This window comes from Bubalus kerabau, chromosome 9, assembly GCF_029407905.1.
Source record: "Bubalus kerabau isolate K-KA32 ecotype Philippines breed swamp buffalo chromosome 9, PCC_UOA_SB_1v2, whole genome shotgun sequence".
NCBI lineage: Eukaryota > Metazoa > Chordata > Mammalia > Artiodactyla > Bovidae > Bubalus > Bubalus kerabau.
Window position 1 is genome coordinate 92,664,965 of NC_073632.1, and position 24,035 is coordinate 92,688,999.

General features: G+C 36.2%; 1 protein-coding gene across 5 annotated transcripts in view; it reads left to right on the top strand.

Moving 5' to 3' along the window:
- The window catches only part of STXBP5 (syntaxin binding protein 5), a 157,331-nt gene that overhangs the window by 85,263 nt on the left and 48,033 nt on the right, over nucleotides 1–24,035 (top strand). For all 5 annotated transcript variants that reach the window (XM_055535890.1, XM_055535893.1, XM_055535895.1 and 2 more), the window contains exons 10-18: nucleotides 8,080–8,234; nucleotides 9,423–9,495; nucleotides 11,164–11,311; nucleotides 11,515–11,582; nucleotides 11,858–11,898; nucleotides 12,746–12,966; nucleotides 13,456–13,634; nucleotides 20,211–20,336; nucleotides 22,689–22,840. In XM_055535890.1, the coding sequence (XP_055391865.1) occupies nucleotides 8,080–8,234; nucleotides 9,423–9,495; nucleotides 11,164–11,311; nucleotides 11,515–11,582; nucleotides 11,858–11,898; nucleotides 12,746–12,966; nucleotides 13,456–13,634; nucleotides 20,211–20,336; nucleotides 22,689–22,840 (1,163 nt within the window). The remainder of the gene's footprint in view (nucleotides 1–8,079; nucleotides 8,235–9,422; nucleotides 9,496–11,163; nucleotides 11,312–11,514; nucleotides 11,583–11,857; nucleotides 11,899–12,745; nucleotides 12,967–13,455; nucleotides 13,635–20,210; nucleotides 20,337–22,688; nucleotides 22,841–24,035) is intronic.

Consider the following 24,035-nt stretch of genomic DNA (forward strand, 5'->3'; position numbering starts at 1 on the left):
TAATGATGTTAATGGAAAGGCAGCATGCTGTCATAATTGGGGGTTGAAGTTAAATTTATTTCTATCTGCAGGCAAAGCAGCAATGATTCATAGAAACTTTCCAATTTAATTTTTTGTAAGCATTTGTCCAGCTAAGCTTTTATGTTTTGACAGGGACCAGAAGTTATTCATAAACTTATCTATAGTTTTGTATATGCATTATTTATTAAAATACAAAGTTTTATTTCAAACCTAATCATTTTCAAAATTGTTGCTTATTTGTTATGGCTATTAAGACATTCCCTTCTTATACTGCCTCTAGTTGATTTTTTTCTACTTTGCCTACTACTGAAATTCATTCTGAGCTTTCCTACAGTTTCTTTTAGAGCCATGCTTACTTTTCATGTAAGTTGGTTCTCTGGGTAGTCGCTCAGTCATGTCCAACTCTTTGCAGTCCCATGGACTGTAGCCTGCCAGGCTCCTATGTCCATGGGGATTCTCCAGACAAGAATTCTGGAGTGAGTTGCCATTTCCTTCTTTAGGGGATCTTCCCAACCCAGATCGAACCCAGATCCCCCACATTGCAGATGGATTCTTTACCTTCTTGAGCCACCAGGAAAGCCAAAAAAAAAAAATTGGTTCTCTAGTGCATTCTTAAAGCCTTATGTATTATTCAAGCTAATCTAAGAGTATATTTCCCATCTTTATTCATCATCCTAATCTACAGTTTTTCCTGTACCCAAAATGACTTCACTGTGATCTGTACATAGATGCAATGTCTTAGTGGTAGTTCACTGGTTGTTGTTTTTGTTCAATTGCTAAGTCGTGTCCAACTGTGACCCCATGGCCTGCAGCAGCATGCCAAGCTTCCCCATCCTTCACTCTCTCCCTGAGTTAGCTCAGATTCATGTCCATTGAGTCGGTAATGCTGTCTAATCATCTCATCCTCTGCTGTCCTCTTTTCCTTTGGCCTTCAATCTTTCCCAGCATGAGGGTCTTTTTGAATGAGTTGACTCTATGCATAAGGTGGCCAAAATATTCGAGTTTCAGATTCAGTGTGACTTCCAGTCCTTCCAGTGAATATTCAGGACTGATTTCCTTTAGGATGGACTGGTTTGATCTCCTTGCAGTCTAAGGGACTCTCAAGTCTTCTCTAGCACCACAATTCAGAAGCATCAATTATTCAACACTCAGCTTTCTTCATGGTCCAACTCTCACGTCCATACGTGACTACTGGACCTTTGACTATATGGACCTCTGTCAGCAAAGTCATGTCTCTGCTTTTTAATACTCTGTCTAGGTTTGTCATAGCTTTCCTTCCAAGGAGCAAGTGTCTTTTAATTTCATGGCTGCAGTCACCTTTCACAATGATTTTGAAGCCCACTACTTGGATGTTTATAATATATATTGATACTAGCTTACATAGTTTAGGTTATATTTTCCTAGACGACAACAATAAAATCCATGTAAGACTGTTTGCAGTAAATGACTTTTAAATGTTTTTTTATAAATAAGCTTTGAAATTATACTTGTGACACTGTGAACCACATATGTGATTCATTTCATCGTAATTTAATTCCATATGGCAAAGACTACATTAAAAAGTTTAGATTTCTTTTTGGGAAAAAAAGAAAGTCTAATTGTTACATAGTTAAATTTTTCTATGTATACTGATATAAGAAAAAACCAGAGTATTACACTGATAAGAATTACTGTTATGTCCTTATAAATCTTATGTATCCTAACGAATCTGTATGTAAAAACTGTAAAATCCACAGCATAAGTTTTGTGGAATTTGTATGGTTAGGATAGGTCTACTAAACTCTATATCTTTATCTCATTGATTTACCATATGATGCTTACTGTTTTGCTTTCTCTTTAACTTCACACTACAACTGATGCTCTGTCCTAAAAAGCACAGGTGGAGAAATGTTATGTTGCCATTGCATGGCAACTTCATCATACTAGCTTTTATTATCATTATCAGCCTTTATGGGCTACTAGGGAGTTATTGTAATTCTTCTGAAGTTTTTATGGTTCATGAAATTTTCAGTTCATAGTAGCACTTAAGGAAGTTTTTGCCTCCAATGTGGGAATGGTGTTCTGAGATCCTATTTCCCTTTCATAATTAAGCAACGACTTTAGAATTCATGGATTTTTCTGCCTTTATCTTTAAATTTGTGATTTGTGGGCAGTTATTTAAATGAGATTTTCAAATATTAGAGGACCAATGCTAAATAACTCTTAAAAATTCTTAAATGATTAAGGAAGACTTTAAAATTTGACTAGTATAAAGAGAAGTCATTTTCCTCGGTTGCATTAGATCCCCTGGAGGAGGGCATGGCAAACCACTCCAGTATTCTTGCCAGGAAAATCCCCATGGACAGAGGGGCCTGGCATTCTATAGTCTGTGAACTATAGAAGATTGAACATCATCTTCATCATACTAGCAAATTATCTCATTATCATAATGATTTATTCTTATGGTACCCAGGTATTTCTCTGTTCAGTCAAATGATACCCTGATGAAAACTTCTTGTGACTAATCAGTAGTTCTCTTTTTATCAAAGAGTTGTTTTTGTGATCAGCCTCTCTATCCATCCAGGCCCAGCTAAAGAGTTCTGTGGTTTCTGATTGAAGTCTGCAGAGTGTAAGGGGTATACACTTACACTCTGCAGACTCTTATTAAGAATCTCTCTTATAGTGAGATCCTTAATGACACTAAGTCAAGTAGTGCCAGTCATTAGGAGGCTCAACTTTCTGTGCTCCACTACTCAAAGTGTGATGTATGAATGAGTCCACTCTGCTAACTGATCTGAGACAAAATAAGTATAGAAATCAAGAGTAGATTGTAGAAACTTTCATCTCATTTGACATTGCCACATCTACACACACTTTAGTAGTTGTTTTTTTTTTACAAAAAGTATAGATTTACAGTGAATTTTAAAATTTTTAAATAGTTCTTGACCACAGATAGTTTGAGCAGCATTGTTTGAGACTGTAACATTATATGATTAGAAATTCATCTCCCAATGTTTTCTTCTTTTATTTTTATTTTGTATTATTTTTTGCCCATGCCAACCACATGCCAGAATCTTAGTTCCCCCACCAGGAATCAAACCCACATCTTCATTGGAAGCCCCTGGACTGCCAAGGAAGTCCCATTTCCCTGTATTTTCAATTTTATTTTCTTTTTTGCTTCCTGGCCCTTACATTGAAACATTCACATTTTTGAAACCTTTGTTTTTGCTTATTCCATTTTGATTTCTTGGCTCAAAAACTTTATAGAAGGAATTCAATATTACTTATTGCATGTGCTTCACAATTTATTTTCTACTCTAACCATGTGTGCTCTGAGATTAGAGTGGTAAGGATAAGGTATTTGTTACCTGGTAGCTTTCAAGAGCTAAGGTACAGTTCTCCTCACCAAATGTAAAGTGTTAAACCACTCCAGTATTCTTGCCTGGAAAATCCCATGGACTGAGGATCCTGGCAGGCCCATAGGGTCACAAAGATCAGACACAACTGAGCGACTAAGCACAACACAGCACACACCTCTGAAATAGAATGGCATATCTTCATTCAGAAAAACTTGGGGAATTTGATAAGATTAGTAGTATAAATCAATGGCATATGAGATTACATATTTAGAACTTAAATTCCAATCTTAAAAATATATAGGAGTAGTGAATAATATAGGTAAGAGTGCTGATTATGCAGGAGTATCCGAATAGCACAGCAGTTGTATTTCAAGCTTCTTTAGACAGTGTTTCTCAATGTTGTTCTTGTTGTTTAGTTGTTGTTTAGTTGCTAAGTTGTGTCTGACTCTTTAAGACCTCATGGACTATAACCCACCAGGCTCCTCTGTCCATGGAATTTCCCAGGCAAGATTACTGGAGTAGGTTGCCATTTCCTTCTCCAATCTGACTGAGATGTGGGGCTTCTCCTACAGGAGTCAGTCAGTCAGTAGGTCTAGCACCACTGAGAAGTAGGTTTAGTGATGTTTACAATGTACGTAACAAAAACATTTGGGGATACCTTGCCTAAGGCCTATGAGTACAGGGATTAAATACCATTCTGTGTCCTGAAGGAGCTCACAATACAAATGGAAAGTAGATAATGAAAATTCAGTGTGGAAATGCTGAAAAGAGGTATGGAGGGTGCTTAGGAACACAGGAAGGGCATCCAACTCAGGAAGGATGGGTCAGGAAAAATATGAAATAGACTGAGTTTTAAAGGAGAAATAGATATTAGCCCAATACAAAATGAGGGACAAGCATATCTCAGGCAATGAACAACCAAACACTTACAAGTTGGAGGTTATTACGGCCAGAACTCATGTTGATTAAGAAGTTGAAATAGAGAATGGTCAGGTTCTTGAGATCATTATGGTGTAAACAGGATGTGTTTGCAAGATTTGGGGTCATGTCATCTACCACGTATTGCTTTACTCAATGTGTTGCAACCATGGTGGCCTTTTAGTTCCTCAGGTAGCCCAAGCTCATTCTAGACTTGAGGTCTTTGCGGCGGCTATTCCTGCAGTCTAAACTGTATATCCTTCTCTTCCAACCCCGAGATCTTTGATTGGCTGGCTCCTCTTCATTCTGATTCCAGTTCACCTGTCATTACTTTATGGGCCTTTCCTGACTGCTCTGTTCAACAGTAGCCCCTCTAGTCCCTCCCTCACATTCAGCACTCTACCTGGTTCTGTTGTCTTCATACTTGTCACAGTGTGTTAACTGTCTGTCTAGAACAAGCGTGAAAGCACCATTTTAATCTCAGGAGTACAGGTGTTCAAATGAATGGGTAGTATTATGGGACTGAGTTGAGCAAATTGGTTATACAAATGACTTCTTGAGTAGAAAAAATGAAGAATGCTTAACCTGGAAACACAACTTCAGCCAAATCTATTGTCAAGGCCAGCCTCGGGAGCTTAATCAGAGTCAGGAAGCATGTATACTTTCCTAAAGTGTCTAGCCTCTTTAAAATAACAATCAAAAGTGTAAAAAGTTCCAACTAATACCTTCCTAACCTAGATGCCTTCAAAAGGCAGACTCTTGGATAAAACTTATATTACTTCTAGACCTTATTATGATATCAAAAAAGATAATCTATTTTAAAAAAGATTATCCATATCCACAATTCACATGTTATCTAGAAATAATCTAGATTGCTAGAACTTTGAATGTAATTCCAAGTGTCAACGAAACTTTTGAATTTGTATAGTTTTACATGCCAAATGTTAAAATATTTAACTCGATTTTATCATTGTATTTAAGACTGGTTTCTTCTGGTAAAATATTTATTTCCTTAATGTTTATGTCTCAAGATTTGGGACATTAAGTTTGTAAGTCAGGTGATTCCTGCCTGGCAAACTGAGGTGATTTTTTTAAAAATATCCCATAAGATAAGAAAAAATATGCATGCACATGTATTTATTGCTGAATTATGGAAACTTTTATTATTATGAAAAAGAATATTACCTTGATACTCCTTTCAAACTATTTCTTATTCATGTACTTTTACCCATAATTTGTTGTTGTTGTTGTTGTTTCTCCTAAATTTACAAAAGAAGTATAGGCATTTACAAGGCAAACATATAGTTGCGTTTTGAGGGCAAACTTAACATGGTTTAAATAACATGACATTTTGTTAAGAGTTTGTCTAATAAACTGATTACCTACCTGTCAATACCTACTCGGTATCTCCATAGGAATTTTATTCTGTAATGTACCTTAGCATCTTCCTGTTCATAGTTCTTGTATTAATAATGCAAGTTTTATATATATAAAAACAAACTTGTCAGACTTTTTTTGAAATATTACATATTAAATACGTGGCCCATGCCTCTCATTCTATAAAAGTGTAAGTTGTTAGACTCTCCACCCTTTTTAGTATTTTATATTCAGTTGTATGTTGTATTTCAGAATACAAGAGTTAGTTATATTGTTTATTCACTGTATGTAATGAAAAGTAGAAGAAAATTAAATATACTTTCCTGACTACAGTCAATAATCACAGTAAGTCAAGAATTGAGAACAGTGAAAGTATGGGTATAGGTCTGTTACCCGAAATAGTTGAGTGCTGAAAAATCTAAATGTTAGTAAGCTAGACAGTAGTTAACATAACATACATTTTTGTTAATGTACTTATTTACCAACAACACACTGTTTTGCATATCAGATCAGATCAGATCCACAGTGAACAAAACAGATAAATACCCTTGCCCTCATGGAGGTCATGTTTTCATGAGGAAAACAAGAAGCAAAATAATTAGTTCCATGAATGATGATTTGAAGATAATGATGATAATAATAATAGGTAATTCTTTACACCAGGCACTGAACCCAGTGCTTTGCATATATTAATTAATTCAGTAATTGAGAATAAATACGCTTGCTCCTTTGAAGAAAAGCTATGACCAACATAGACAGCATATTAAAAAGCAGAGGCATTACGTTGCCAACAAAGGTCCATCTCGTCAATGCTATGGTTTTTCCAGTAGTCATACATGGATGTGAGAATTGGACCTAAAGAAAGCTGAGCACCGAAGAATTGATGCTTTTGAACTGTGGTGCTGGAGATGACTTTTGAGAGTCCTTGGACTGCAAGGAGGTCCAACCAGTCAATCCTAAAGGAAATCAGTCCTGAATATTCATTGGAAGGACTGATGCTGAAGCTCCAATACTTTGGCCACCTGATGCGAAGAACTGACTCATTGGAAAAGACCCTGATGCTGGGAAAGAATAAAGGCAGTAGGAGAAGGGGATGACAGAGGATGAGATGGTTGGATGGCATCACCAACTCGATGTATATGAGTGTGAGCAAGCTTTGGGAGTTGGTGATGGACAAGGTGGCCTGGCGTGCTGCAGTCCATGGGATCACAAAGAGTCGGACACAACTGAGTGACTGAACTGAAATACTTACCACTCTAGCTCCCTGTTATATAGACGCAGAATCTTGGCAAGGAGAGATTAAGCACCTTATGCAAGGTCATGGGGAAAGTAGAGCCAGAGCTGAGATTTAAACAGAGGCAGTGTTGTTCCAGAACTAGCTATGTTTAACATTATATATTATCACATACTACTTGTACTAGGTGTGAGAGGAGGGGGATAGATACACTGGACCTAGAGGAAGCACTATGAAACTACCTCAAAAATTATAAATGAGGACATTTAAGAAGATCATATAGGAACATTTTAAGTCATCTGTGTGATTCACCATAAACAACTCCCCACCAACAAATTGGACGATACATGTGGCAGATCAAGAGCTGATTTCCTTAGAATGCAAAGAACTCTTAGAAAACAGTTAGAAAAGATACTAATCCAATAAAACATGAATGAAAAACATGTGCAGGGAAGTCAAGAAATACACATAGATCAAAGCATATGAAAGGATATTTAGGTATTTTTCTTTTGTCATATTTAAATATGTAGCTTTTAAAAGTAAATCATTACATTTACTAATGATGAATAAGGAGACAAAGTTATAGGGCTTATTAGAAGTGTCAAAATGGCAGTTGATAGATGTGCATGGGAGTTATATTTCTGAGGATACCAGCCAAGCTTCCAGAAGAGAATTAACCACTACAGAAAATGATTTGAGTGACCAGTTTTTCAGTTTTCTCAGGGGGATTTATGGCTAGTACATTCTTGATGCATCTTTGAGAAGTTAATTCATTGCATACAATGGGTGCCTTAGGGTATTCACATTCTGTCTTAGAATGTCTGTTGAGAAGGTCTGGTTATTAGGATTGAAAATAATGACAGTACATTTAAGAGACTTAACAGGAGAAACCCAGAGAGAATTTTTTGAAAATTGTATAAAGAAGATAAAGGGAAAAAATATAGGGACCAAAAGGAGATATGAGAGTAGAATGTGGTCAGTGTTCATAGGCACCGTAGATTAATTTTTAAGAATTCACCTGGTTTTTACCTATTGCATTTTAAAAATCTACATGTGAGTAATCAATTAGATGGTTCCTAAAAATGTTAAAATTTAAGATTTTATTATTTCTCTAAAAAAGAATTTATGATACAGCAAGAAGATAGACTCCACTATGCTGTTTATAATCCTAACTGTGTATTTTATTTCCAGGGAACCTTTTATTATTTTATCAGGAGGTTTGTCGTATGATACTGTAGGAAGAAGACCTTGCTTAACAGTAATGCACGGGAAAAGTACCGCAGTGCTAGAAATGGACTACTCAATTGTTGACTTTCTGACGCTGTGTGAAACACCATACCCAAATGGCAAGTGTTGTATCTTTAAAATTCAGTCTCTAGATATGTCTGTTACTCAGAGCAAGACCTCCTTGTTTTCCAAGTAGTTAACTTATCCTGTTGTGCTGATTCTTCTGGGGAAGGAATGCTGCCTTCATAACTTTATACATTTAATTTGAGAAATTTTGTTTGATAAACTGTGTCTGTTTCATTCTAAATTTTGATAGTTAGTACCTCTGAAGGATAGACAAAACTGTCCACATTAAGAGCAACTTAAAAATCCTCTAAAAATCTAGTGTGTCAGTTACAGTTTTCCAGAATAACAGAACCAATAGGAGATTTTAAAAGGTGAACGAGAGCATAAATATGAATTTATTTTAAAGAAATCGTGAAAATGTACTACCAATTTGAAAATTCAGGAAAGAGTTTGATTTGCAGTCTTGAATCTGAATTTTTAAGGCAGGAAATTCAGGCAGATTTCCAAGTTGCCATCTTGAGGCAAATTGCTTTTTTCAGAACACCTCCTGTCTTTGTTCTTCAGGCCTTCAGCTGATTGAATGAGACCCACCCAAATTATCTACAATTTTCTACTTTACTCAGAGTCTACTAACTTAAATGTTAATCACATCTAAAAAATGCCTTCATAGCAACATCTGCACTGGTGTTTGACCAAACAAATGGGCACCATAGCAGAGACAAGCTAACATGTGAAATTAATCACTATCATTGACATGTTATTATTTCAGGGGAAATTTAGCTGGATCTTTTTTACTTTTATTTAAAGCTAATTGAGATATAAATATGTAATGCATTTTATAGTTGATATGCACATAGAAAATACCTAAGAAAGAGTTATAATATTATAATGATAATCTAGTGGATTTCTATGAGATCCAGTAATGAGAGTTGTTCTTAAGGGTATTCAGGTTTAAATTTGAGATATATTATTCATGTACTGTCTTGGACTTTGCAATACCATGGAAGGTACTGAACTTGTCTAACTCATATTTACAAAACAAATAATTATTTATGGGGTATTATATAGATTTATCTCATCTAAAACATACTGCCCTTACAGTATATGAAGTACAATATCAGAATGTTAAATACTTGAGTGAATGGAACAAAATAAAAACTACACCAACATGTTTTGTTATCTAATTTGCATCCCTCTTGCATATTTGTAACTATTGTTCATGCCTTGTTTTCCTGTTCCAGATTTTCAGGAACCATATGCTGTGGTTGTTCTACTAGAAAAGGATTTAGTACTAATAGACCTTGCACAAAATGGGTAAGCAATAAAATTTGGTGAACAGTTACTTTAATATGTGGTGAAGAAAGGGTCTCTTTAGGATAGACTATTTCATTTCTTTGAAAATGCTACATTTATATTCATAACCTGGACCCCCTTTTAGAACCACAGATATACATTTCTCATTACCTGCCAAATTTCTCCATTATGGTACTCATATAGAAATCCAAGTTTAAATCAAAATTTGTTGAATTTCTGAAATTTTTTATGATTCAACCTAATACCTGAATACCCTGAAAGTGAAAATGAAAGTCACTCAGTCGTGTCCAACTCTTTGTGACCCAGTGGACTTGGACTGTATGGTCCGTGGAATTCTCCAGGCCAGAATACTGGGATCTTCTCAACCCAAGGGTTGAACCCAGGGTGGATTCTTTACCAGCTGAACCACAAGGGGAAGCCCAAGAATACTGGAATGGGTAGCTTATCCCTGTTCCCCAGTTCAATTCCTGGGTTTGGAAGATCCACTGGAGAAAGGAGTAGGCTACCCACTCCAGTATTCTTGGGCTTCACCTGTGGCTTAGCTAGTAAAGAATCTGCCCTAGGTTCGGTCCCTGGTTTGGGATTATCTCCTGGAGAAGGGAAAGTCTACCCACTCCAGTATTCTGATCTGGAGAATTCCATGGACTGTAAAGTCCATGGGGTCGCAAAGAGTCAGACATACATGACTGAACAACTTTCACTTCACTTCACTTCACCAATCTTGTTACTCTTTTCTTTAAATCCCTTTGGATCTCTGTTTTTTATGTAAAAACAGCTTCTCAGCCTGCTACTCTACATAGAAGGGATTCAGCGTACATTTCCAACCTGGCACCTGTTCTCTAGGAAAACTGAATAGTGTGTTAAACAAGCATCACACTCTCATGTCTTTTCTTATGTAGCTCCCAGCAGCTGAAACGTTCCACTTGCATCACTGACATCAAAAATCCACATAACTTTCAAAGCGGCCTTCTTTTCCTCTTCAAGCTTTTCCTATTCTCTCTTAACCAGATATATCATAACTGGCCTGTAAATTCTCACCATAGATCCTGTGCAACTTTTTGTGGTATTTCCAATATTCTGCTTGTTCTAGATTAGATGATAGCATGTTTACTTATAAATTTTTTGAATGGAAGAACATTGTATTATATTAGTTGTATTTCCTGAGAGATAATCGTTAAATATGGTTTTAAATGAGTTTACCCATTCAGTATTTCTGGATTGGGGGCAATTTTGCCCCTCAAGAGACAATGTCTGTGTAGACATCTATGGTTTAGGGGAGGGGTGCTGCTGGCATCTAGTGGTAGAGGACAGGGGTGCTGCTAAACATCCACAGTGCACAGGACAGCCCCCATAATAAGCTGTCTCATTCAAAATGGAAATGGTACTGAGATAGGAAAACCCTAAAGTGTAAGTGAATGATATTATTTACCTTTCTTTAAGGCATTCCAAAATTCACATCAACTTAGTGTGTGCTAACTGCAATAATGATTTTTTTTTCTTCTTGAAAATAACAAGACCATGTCAAACAAAGGAATTTAAAAACATTATCTCTAAATGATAGCCCTAGAATAACCTATTATTAAATAAGTTTAAATATGTTTTTCATTGTTTCATTAATCATAGGTAATGATTCATTAACAAATATTTTTTCTTTTCCTCTTCTTAAAGATATCCTATATTTGAAAATCCCTACCCTTTGAGTATCCATGAATCCCCTGTTACATGTTGCGAATATTTTGCTGATTGTCCTGTGGACCTTATTCCTGCACTTTATTCTGTTGGAGCTAGACAGAAACGTCAAGGCTACAGCAAAAAGGTATTGAACATTAATTTTACTCATTACTTTACATTTCAGTATTTTATACTTCTCACCTTGACGTGGTTGATAATGATACCTTTTCTAGAGAAATTAAAAATCCTTTTTGGAAATGAAATGTGTTGTTTACTATTGTCATAAATATATTATGAAAATACATGCTATGCTTGGAAATTGCTTTATACAATAATCTTTTCTTATAGGAATGGCCCATTAATGGAGGTAATTGGGGCTTGGGTGCTCAAAGCTACTCAGAAATAATTATTACAGGGTAAGTAAAAGTCTGTTTTCTCCTTAAAAAAAATCATTAATAACTAAATATGATTAGGACTACATGAATATTAATTAGTTGGGCAGGTAGTGCTTTTCTTTATATAGTAACATCATAAGTAATAAGTTATTATATAGAACCTATGAATTTATCCTAAATTTTACCTTTTTCCTCATTTTGGTAACTGTGTTTAAGTAACAATATATTTAACTTCAAAGAGAAAAATAGTGTAAAATTTTTCGTCAACACATTCTTAATTCATTTGCTCTTCACAGGCATGCTGATGGGTCGATTAAGTTCTGGGATGCTTCTGCGAGTAAGTATTCTGAATATTATTTGTTACATGCTATGCAATATTGCTTTTATGTAATCTGTTTTATATAATTTCATAGCTAACATTTAATTTGAAATTTAGAGGCTGTAAAGTTAATGCTTGATTTATCAAGTATTTGAGTAGAATTTATAATAGATGAAGATATTTGAAGGATATTAATTAGTAAATCAAGAAAAAGTCTCAGCAGAAATACTCAAATCCTTTCTTCAGTATTTTTTCAAACCTTCTCTTCCTAACTCAGAGATAAGAGAAGTGAGACTATGTTTTAAATCAGCATAAATCTGTTCAATAATTTTAGTGTCTGATTCTAAACTTATATCATGAAAGTTTATGCTGTCTATGTGAATTATATACAGTGGTTACATTAGCAAAAAGGAAAGAATGCTTTGAATGAGTAGTGTACAAACACTATTAATGAAAAAATTAGAATCCAGTTAACTCAGGGTATATTATGTTTGATCATAAAGAAGTGTGTTAGATAATAGTGGTACCTTTCAGAGAGAAAATAATTCTGTAGAGCAAAATGTGTGCTTTATTATTTTTATTTATGCTTTTCTTTTTTTATAAAATCTTTTCATTACTCATTTTTTCAGGTAATCTAAATTCATCGTGATGGTGTTTTTTTTTTTTTTTTAATGACTACGAGTGTACATTCTTTGGTCAGTGAAGTATAGTGAATACATTATATAAAAGAATGAGAGAAATATAGACATAGGAATAAAAATATGATTCAAAAAACAGGCAGTTTTTCTGATGTGATATGACTGATTAAATATTCCCTTTTATTCTTTTTGTACTAAGATATTTTATCCTTTTTTTTTCTTTTTAGTAACTCTACAAGTATTATATAAACTAAAGACATCTAAAGTATTTGAAAAGTCAAGAAATAAAGATGAGAAGCCAAACACAGACATTGTGGATGAAGATCCATATGCCATTCAGATCATCTCCTGGTGTCCCGAAAGTAGAATGCTGTGCATAGCTGGAGTTTCAGCTCATGTCATTATTTATAGATTCAGCAAACAGGAAGTGATTACAGAAGTCATTCCGGTAGTAGTCTCTTAATTATTTTCAATGTCAAATGTCTGACATTTAAGTTTTCAAATCACTTAGGAGACTATCTGTAGTCATTTTTAAAACACCTCAATATTTACATTGCATTTACCTTTTGTGAAGAAAAGGCATATTTTTATGTATATCGTTTTACTGAACATTTATTTAAATCTTTAAATGCATTCTGTTTCATTTAAGGAAAGCTAATATAAGTATGAGCCTAATCTAATTTAGTACTAACAGGAGTGCCATAAATCCTAAAATCATATTGTGTATGTGTGAATGTACTTGCACACAAACACACAATTATTTTTAAAAAGCTGAGTCAGAAGCATTTTTTTCTTTGTGAAATCTTTACCTTATTAACCTCACCAAATTTTTCCTTTAAAAATATTCTTTCCACTGTAGTGTACATGTGTGTATGTATAAACTAACAAAATGAAGAGGAATTGTTAGGAGAGGGTAACCTGTCTTGTTTTACAACAGATGCTTGAAGTTCGATTGTTGTATGAGATAAGTGATGTGGAAACCCCAGAGGGTGAACAGGCACCACCTTTGCCAACACCAGTTGGGAGTGCCAATCCACAGCCCATCCCTCCTCAGTCTCATCCTTCTACCAGTAGCAGTTCATCTGATGGGCTTCGGGACAATGTCCCTTGTTTGAAGTAAGTTAAAGAAAAATACAGATGGTTTGGAACTTACCTTTTAATTTAGATAAATTATAAGCATTAGTAAACTTAAGTAATGTTTTCCCATGACAGAGTAAAATGACATAACCACTTCTCTTTCTGCATTTCACTGTGGTTAATCCAACTCATTTTTTTGTGGCACCAAGAAGAATATGATTGCATTCCATGATTTTATCCCTAAAGTAATACGATTTGATCTCTAAACCCGACTGATAGACCAGCATGGATTTTTCCTCTGTATCTAGCTCATTCTTCTCAGTCCATCATCATTTTTTAGTCTGGGTTTATATGTGGATCAAACGTACACGTTGACTGCTTTCTGGCATTCTGAAAATTCTGTTTTTTCAGCCTTTAGAGATAAAGTTGTTTGGTAATCATTTTCTTTTTCTGAATCTTCTTTAATATCACAGCATTGTTATGTAAATGCATTTATTGTAGAAATCCAAATTTAATGCATTTTGCTTTTCTATAGGAGTAAATTGGACAAAATTTATTTTTACTTTTATATTATTGAATGGTTAAAATTTTTAAAGCATCAGTTCAGTTCAGTCACTCAGTCATGTCCAACTCTTTGCGACCACATGGACTGTAGCACGCCAGGCTTTCCTGTCCATCACCAACTCCTGAAGCTTACTCAAATTCGTGTCCATTGAATTGATGATGCCATCCAACCATCTCATCCTCTGTTGTCCCCTTCTCCCATCTTCAATCTTTCCCAGCATCAGGGTCTTTTCCAATGAGTCAGTCCTTCACATCAGGTGGCAAAGTATTAAAGCTTCAGCCTCTGCATCAGTCCTTCAGTGAATATTCAGGACTGATTTCCTTTAGGATTGACTGGTTGGATCTCCTTGCAGTCCAAGGGACTCTCAAGCTTATTCTCCAACACCACAGTTCAAAAGCATCAGTTCTTCGGTGTTCAGCTTTCTTTATAGTCCAACTCTCACATCCATACATGACTACTGGAAAAACCATAGCTTTGACTAGATGGATCTTTGTTGGCAAAGTAATGTCTCTGCTTTTTAATATGCTGTCTAGGTTGGTCACTTTTAAAGCATATGAGCCTTATAAATGGCATAGAAAGAAAACAAAGAGAGAGTTAAAATCACTGAATGATTTCATGAAGACTGAAGTGGGGTGCCATTGCCTTCTCTGATGATTAAAAGTATTATATTTACAGAGAAGTCAAGTAGGGTATAAAGAGAAGTCAATTAGGGTCATGACTGAAAGTGTGTGGAAAATGTCAGAGATTGAATACAAAAGTTGGGGGCAAAAGGCAGACTGTAGTAGGTTCAAGATAGGGAGGGTAGTCAGAAAGACAGTTTCATTTGTTAAAAGAACCAGGCTTTATACTGTTTTGACTTTAGGTCTACTAGAACCATTATTGAATGGTTCAATAGTTGCCGAGGAGAATGTCTGCATAATCAAAAATGCATTCAACCAGAGATAAAGCAGATTTTTTTATATCACGATCACTCATGATATACATCTATAGAAAAGTACAGCTTTTTTAATCTTTATATGCTTACGTAAATTTGAGATTGTGTTCTATGCCAGTGGATCTCAAACAGGGATGATTTTGCTCCTCAGAATGCTTGGCAATGTCTGGAGACAATATTTGTCACAACAGGAAGGAGTGCTACTGGCATCTAGTGTGAAAAGTGAAAGTCACTCAGTTGTGTCCGACTCTTTACAACCCCATGGCCTGTACAGTCCATGGAATTCTCCAGGCCAGAATACTGGAGTGGGTAGCCTTTCCCTTCTCCAGGGGATCTTCCCAACCCAAGAATCGAACCAGGGTCTCCTGCATTGCAGGTGGTTTCTTGACCAGCTGAGCTACCAGGGAAGCCCAGACCAGGGTTGATGCAAAACATCCTGCAGGGCACAGGACAGTGCTGCACAACAGATTTAGCCAGCTCAGGATGTCAGTAGTGCGGAGGATGAAACCTGATCTGACCTCAGAATATAAGCATTGAGGTTAAGCAGCTACTTTCTTAGAAAGGTCTTAGGTTTCTACCCTCTTTCTCTCCCCCTTCCCCTCACTCTCTCCCCGCCCTCCCTACCCCACGCCTTTCCTTTCTATCCCATGCGTATACTTCCTTTCTGCTAGTCTGGCATGTTTAGATAGAATGAGACTTGGCAATAAAAGAATTCTACATCTTTCCCTTTTGTTACTTACTCTGTAGTACTTTAAACTTAAATTTGTAAAAATTTACATTAATGTCACTTCTTCTGATTTTCATGTATATTTCTGTTTTTTGTTTAATGTTTATAAGCATGTAAAGTAGTTTGTCTTTGAGGTTTGTTTTGGTAACAAGTTTGAGATTTTTGTCTAAAATCCACATATTCACTAGTGACTTTTAAATCACAGGCAATTTGAATTATATATGTGTGTGTGTGTGTGTGTATATATATATATATATATATATGTATATATATATATACAATTTTTTTTTTGTACCATTTTAATAGTTTTCAGGTAAATGCAATTCATGTTAACTACACATCGTTTTAGTCCACAATCTCAAAAACCAATTTTAAAAGTCAGAGATATAACTACATTGATGTGAAAATAACTAATACTTAGATTTTGTTTGTTTTTTGTACAAATTATTTTTGTACTTTGTTTTTTTTTTTTCCCCATTGAAGTATAGTTGATTTACAGTGTTATATTTCTGCTGTACAGCAAAATGATTCAGTTATACTTATATATATATATATATTCTTTTTTAAATATTCTTTTCCAGTATTCTTTATCATAGGATATTGAACATCGTTCCCTGTGCTATACAGTAGGACCTTGTTGTTTATTCATTCTATATAAACCCAGCCTCCCACTCCATCCCTCCCTGTACATAATTGTCTTTTGAAGAAACTTTTTAAAAGTAACTGTTTGATTTTGTTTTTAAGTATTTTAATTGTGCTTTTTTCAGGGTATTAGTCACATCAGACAAATTGTTTTGAAACTGCCAGGCCTCTAAACATTATTTTTAAATTTAAAATACATTTGTACAAATTACGGAGCTTTTCATAAAAATAAGTTCTACCCTTTGTCTTTAAAAAGTAAACAAATGTATACCTGTGGCAGATTCATGTTGATACATGGCAAAACCAATACAATATTGTAAAGTTAAAAAATAAAATAAAAAAGTAAACAAATTAATATATTAAAAACATTAAAATGATAACTTGCATATAACCATTATAAACATTAAACATAAAGCCCACCCAGCCCTCATTTTGTATTTTTAAAATCTAACATATGTCATCATTTCTTGATTTGATTTCTAATTTTTTACCAGTTGAGGCTTTTTCAGCATGTTTCACTGTTTAAAGTTATTTTTGCCTAAGAATGTTTTTGTTTCATACTAAGTAAAATGAGAATTCCATGACTTCTGTGTGTCTTCATCACTTACATCTAAAATGTGCCCATATATGCCTATCTGAAATTATCCCTGAATGCCTGTTCCTGCTCTTGAAAATCTGAGTGTGAGTATTTAAGTGTGAAAGTCACTCAGTCCTGTGCAACTCTTTGCGACCCCATGGACTATATATAAGTCCATGGATATCTCCAGGTCAGAACTCGAGTGGGTAGCCGTTCCCTTCTCCAGGGTATCTTCCCAACCCAGGGATTGAACCCAAGTCTCCAGCATTGCAGGCAGACTTTTTACCAACTGAACCATGAGGGCAGCCCTGAGAATCTAAGGTGCACATAAATATGCCAGAGGGAGAGTGGATACTTACTTGAAGCTTATTTAATTCGTACAGGGAGAAAATAGCACCCTCAGTCTCTGCAGGCTATGCTTGTATCAACAGAGGCTGTCTCTCTGTGGAGATGAAATGCTACTCAGTGTTTATTTTTGTCTTTTGAGGTGGATGGCTGTAGCCGATCAGTGGGTGTTTCCCGGAGGAAAATTAGAACTTCTGCTTCAGCCAGTGTGTAGTTCTGAGTATATTAACTTGCAGACTTTGCACAGGCAGTTGTGACTGCAACTCAGTTCATTTTAAGAGTACTCTTGGTGATTCACATTTACTCAGAAACTTGGACAACATCATGACCCTTTTTTCACCTGGACTGAGTCTAGCAAATATGACAGCAAGAGGTCTGGTGTTGTGGTATTCTTCATGGAAATACCAACTAAATGATCCAAAGGCTTCTCTGAGTTCAGTGGCAGGAGGTTAAATATAGAAAAGATTTCCAGCTGTCCTTCTTTATACATTTACTCCAAGGCAGAAGCCTCAAGAATCATTAGAATAACCAGGCTTTGTGTATGTTTTACAAGAACAATTACTGGAGAGTCTGTGCAATCAAAATCAACAAGTAAAAGTAGATTTTTTTAATAGTAAAAGTAGTCACACAGATAGCTCATATTTTATAAAAATTTTATCTTCCAAATTCACTTGAAGTTTACAAATAATAAAGGTATTAGCTTAGTAACTTTATTCTTAGAAAGTCTCACATTTATAGACAAACCCCTCCTTCGCTCCCTCTAACATGCTTATAACAAGTTGAACCAACATAAGTTTTGTGGGAACTCACTCAACATAAGTGAGTATAACTGTTTTGCTGAATAGTTCACTTGAAGACCCCATCCCCTCAAAGTTACCACATCTTCTAAGACTGGCTGTTCCTCCTGACCACCTTTTTTCTTTTTCAAAACTTAGAATCACTGTCTTCTTTTTCTCCCCTCCTCCGCCTCTAATTAGCCTGCAGCTCATTTATTCATTCCATAAATACTGAATACCTCATCTGCTGGAGTATTAAAAGTAACTGCAAGGTATATACCTTAATGGAGTTTATGAACCTTTTTGAGACTTAGTTCATGCGTTTCAAATCTGTCTTATTATTTTGCATCACACGAATCACAGGAAGTTCCTCATGAGCCATCTTCTTCTAGTTCATCTTGCGAAGTTCTACAGTTAATCTTCCCAAAATATTTCTCCTAAACCCTTCACTGTCTTTTTAATTCTTTAATAATGAAAATGTATGCCTTTTGCATAATTTGGCCATTGAAAAAATGCTCTCATAGGCACTCACAGTATCCTTATTCTGTGATTAAGTAAAATATTCCCACTTTCAAACAGGAAGACATTAAGTGGCAGAACCAAGACTCACACTCAAGCATTTCAGAGCCCTGAGTTCTTTCTACCAACATCAGACCTTTGCAGCCAGACCTCACAGACCCTCCAAAGTCTGGCCCTGGCCTATCTCGCTATAGTGACTTTTTTTTTTTTTTTTAATTCTTACTACACATACCTTCTACTGTGACCAAACATATACACTTGTTAATCTTTGTCTATGGCTTTCCTACTTCTTTATCGTGTTAGCATACTTTTTTGCAAAAGCAGTTTTTTGACAGTATCCAGCAGTTTTGGCAGAGAAGGCGATGGCGCCCCACTCCGGTACTCTTGCCTGGCCAATCCCATGGATGGAGGAGCCTGGTAGGCTGCAGTCCATGGGGTCGCAAAGAGTCGGACACGACTGAGCAACTTCCCTTTCACTTTTCACTTTCATGCATTGGAGAAGGAAATGGCAACCCACTCCAGTGTTCTTGCCTGGAGAATCCCAGGGACGGGGGAGCCTGGTGGGCTGCCATCTATGGGGTCACACAGAGTCGGACACGACTGAAGTGACTTAGCAGCAGCAGCAGTTTTGAGGGGAAGAGTCTCTGCTATCAAGGGGCTTCCCTGATAGCTCAGTTGATAAAGAATCCTCCTGCAATGCAGGAGACCCCGGTTTGATTACTGGGTCAGGAAGATCTGCTGGAGAAGGGAAAGGCTACCCTCCCCAGTATTCTTGGCCTTCCCTTGTGGCTCAGCTGGTAAAGAATTTGCCTGCAATGCGGGAGACCTGGGTTCAATCCCTGGGTTGGGAGGATCTCCTGGAGACGGGAAAGGCTACCCACTCCAGTATTCTGGCCTGGAGAATTCCATGGACTGTATAGTCCATGGGGTCTCAAAGAGACGAACACAACTGAGCAGCTTTCACTTCACTTGACTTCTATGCTATCAAAAATACTACCAACTCAAAGTCAAAATAGATTTTTTAGTAGTAAAAGTGGTTATGCAAACAAAAATTGCTCACATTTTTTATACATTTTCCTTAATTCCTTATGTTTTAGGCCTGTTTTCATCTACTTATACTCTACCTTTTTCAAGTTTTAAGTCTACTCTTCTATCTTGGGTTTTTTCTGTAACTTGATTTTTTTTCCTCTTAAGACTTAGAATGCAGCTTCTCTTTGTTCTTCTCTGCATCCTTCCCTGGTCTTCTTTCATTCCTCTCTAACTACTTCCTCCTTCTCCCCTTTCACTTCTCCCCTCCCTCCCCAATTTATATGTGGAACTTACCTATGATTTGTTGCTTATCTGTATGTTGCATCTCCAGCTAGATTAAATGATTCTAGAGGACAGGATTCTGATTTTTGCATTTTATATCATATACTTTCATATATAAAGTTATTTTTGTATAGTTATTGATGGATGACTTTATAATTGTATAGGCTAATAAGATAATTGAAGATGTGTTAAAAGACAACACGTTTTCCTTTCTTACAGAGTTAAAAGTTCTCCACTTAAACAGTCTCCAGGTTATCAGACAGAATTAGTTATACAGTTGGTGTGGGTGGGTGGAGAACCACCACAACAAATAACCAGTCTGGCAGTTAATTCTTCCTATGGATTGTAAGTATAATTTATGTATTTCTGTGTCTCTTCATTGTGTTCCATGCATTTTTATATTTTTAAAAAGAGAATGGGTGATCCTTATTATATCACTTAAAATGTTGTATAAGCTTCAATGTCAGATCAAATTCAGTGTTGATTTGGAACATAATTCTGTTCTGAATAATTTACTCTGGATGTGCTTATTACTACTTCCTTATCTAAAGTTAAATATCTCATGGATCAGTGAATCTGTCCTCACCTTGATGTACTCTGAGAAATAATTTCCTTGTTAATATTTGGTATAATAAAGGTCTAACATCAACCAAAAAGACTATGTTCTAAATTGATTCTGTAAATGTTGAACCATAGCTGCATAATTTATTCTTTCTCCTTCCATAGTTAACTTGTAAAAACTGTAAAGACATAGTAATAGCTTAGTAAAGTATTCATCTGTACTTCAGGTGTGTTTTTATTTATCAATTCATGCCTTCAAGTGTATAGTGTTTGTAGTACATACTTTTTAATATAATAGGATAGAATCATAAAGTATTTACTTTTGTTTTAAAAATCAACACTGTCAGGCTTCCTGGTGGCTCAATGGTATAGAATCCACCTACCAATGCAGGAGACACAGGTTCAATCCCTAGTCCGGGATGATCCCACGTCCCCAGAGTAACTTATACCCGTACACCACAACTACTGAGCCTGTGCTGTAGAACCCAGGAGCTTCAACCACTGAGCCACGGACCTCAGCTACCTAAGCCTGCTTGCCCTAGAGCCTATGATCTGCAACAAGGGAAGCCATTGCAATGAGAAGCCCACGCACTGTAACTAGACAGTAACCCCGCTCACCTCAGCTAGATAAAGACCATGTAGTAACAAAGACCCAGTGTAACCAGAAATCAATCAATCAATAAAATTATTTTTTTTTAAATCAACATTGTGATAAAAGAGAAACCACATGCCAACTGTTTGGTCCAGAGCTGTTCATCTTGTGTAGGTCACTGTCTCCTTCCTTGATTCTAGCCCTAGGAACTCATTCCTCTTCCTTCTAACAGCTACTACCACCTACACCATCTCTTGCATTTGTACACATAACTAAGACTGGCTACAGTCTGAAATAGTCTTCTCTAATGTCTTTTATTTGCTGTTCCACAATGTGAAAGTACAGACGTTTCTTTTGTTTTTTTTTTTTTTAATATTTTGCTGTCCACAGCCATAAGAGAAACAAACCGGAAATAAGAAGCAGTAGAATGTTTCAAAGGAAGTTGCAAATCAGTTGCTCACAGTCCTGATTGGGTTCACAACTATATTTTGTTTAGGCTTTTTTGTGTATTTTTAAAATTTGAACTAGTTGCCAAGACTTTTTAATGTGAAGATCCATATTTAGAGCTTTAATTGAAAAGTTCGGTTATCTAACCCATGTCTCCATTCCTGGTCGGCCATAGTTAGCAGGAGCTGAGGTGAAGCGTCCCTTGTTTAGATGAGTTGTTCACTCTTCAGGTCACCACAGTCCTTAGTTGGCATGTTTTACTTACCTATATAGCCCCTCTATGTATGTTAGTTCTCAACACCTGGCTTACGGGATCTTAAATGAATAAAGTTCCTTCATTCATAGTCGTTTTTATTCATAGTTTGTTTGTACTTCCCGACTCATGATTGAGAAAGTATTTGGAATACCCCAAAGGGAGGCCTCCGAGATTTATGCTTTCTATGTTTTACCCTTGACTGTGCTGCTTCTGCTGCTAAGTCGCTTCAGTCGTGTCCGACTCTGTGTGACCCCATAGACGGCAGCCCACCAGGCTCCCCCGTCCCTGGGATTCTCCAGGCAAGAACACTGGAGTGGGTTGCCATTTCCTTCTCCAATGCGTGAAAGTGAAGTCGTTCAGTCGTGTCCGACTCCTAGCAACCCCATGGACTGCAGCCTACCAGGCTCCCCTGTCCATGGGATTTTCCAGGCAAGAGTACTGGAGTGGGGTGCCATTGCCTTCTCCGACTCTTGACTGTAGGGATTACCAAAACTTTTCCAAATGTATAATGCCCTATTCCCCAGTAGAAACGAATGTTTTCCCCTGAGGAATTCAAAATAGTCAGAAAAATAGATGTCCTATTGCTTAGCGTGGAGATTTATGTCTTTGGTTAAATTTCAACTCCTACATCAGATTTTCTTGTTGATTTGTACACATTGATACAGAAGATCTGCACAGCTCCATCAGAAGGCATATGTAACCTGTATTTGCATGTCTATAATAGTGTTTTGTTTCAAAAGGAGTTTTCTTAAAGACCCATCATGCTTTTTTAACCCTATAGACTACATTTTCTTCCAACTATGTAATTGTGCTAAAATGTTTGTTCTTTTCCTATTCCTAGGGTAGTTTTTGGCAATTGTAATGGCATTGCGATGGTTGACTACCTCCAGAAAGCAGTACTCCTCAACCTGGGCACTATTGAATTGTATGGCTCCAATGATCCTTATCGGAGAGAACCCCGATCTCCTCGTAAATCTCGACAACCTTCAGGAGGTAAAAAGAAAGAAATCCTGAGCTTTAGGATTTCCATAAATGCCAAGTTACTTCTGTGAATATAAGTATTTCCATTAGGTAAATAGCTTATCTGATTGTATCTGTTTTGTATAAACTGTCAAAAAAAATAGTAAAAGGTATCAACCTCCTTTTTAGTTTTGTATTGTTATTAGTTTATGCATTTGTTTTTAATATTTTAGGGTTTTATTTAACATTGGGAAGGAACCACAGTTTCAGACTTCTTTAGCTAAATTACTATGACAGGAAAATTTATCATTACAGAACAAAAGTTAATTTTATAGTTCTGTCCCTTTTACTGTTTAATAGTGTGAGACCAGCAGTTTATTGTTTTGAGTATCAAAGGAATAATTTCCCACATGAAAAAAGAATGTAGATGCAAAAGTGAATTTCAACTCTGTGAGATACAGCATTCTTGGACAGCTTGGATTAAGTGCAAGCCCAGATCCATTAAGAATTCTCTCTATAGCATTCTTTTGTGTTTGCTAGATAATTAATCTTATTTTAAATGTTTCAGTACTAATGCCTCATGGAACACATATATATTTTTAGCTGTTTATACCAGTACGCCTCACCTTTTTTTTTTCCAAACCTCATGGCAGACACAGAAAATGACACTGGATCTCTGGCATGTAGACAGATGTTAATGGGGCCTCCAGTGGTGGTAACTGGCCTCTGAGCTCCAGACTCCCCAGGACCTGCCCAGGGGGGACCAGGGATTCAAGAGAACTCCATCTGTGGCAGATGTAACCTAACCTGTTTGCAGAATGTCACTGGGAAGCCCTGATCTGCATCTCCTAACTCAGTCTCTCTGAATTAAAATTCTTTCTGACATTCATTTCTCAGTTGCTTTCAGGACATTTTTTGCTGATACTAAATACCTCTCATAATTCATGACAGAAGAAAAGAAAAAGGTGATGGGTTATAGACCTTACTGTCACTTTGGCAATAGTTGAATATTTTTTTTCTGTTTTTGTCTGTGTGATCATTTTGTCATGTGTTATCTTCAGCAGAAATTGTTGTCCCAACCATACCATTCTAGTATCTGTCTCCTTTTTTTTCTTTTGCTTTTCGTTGCTTCACTGAGGCATGCTGATTACGACTTCTTGCATGTGCGGCGTTTCTAGCTTATATTCTGAATCTGTGAAAAAACTCCGTTCTTCTTTTTTAAGTAAGT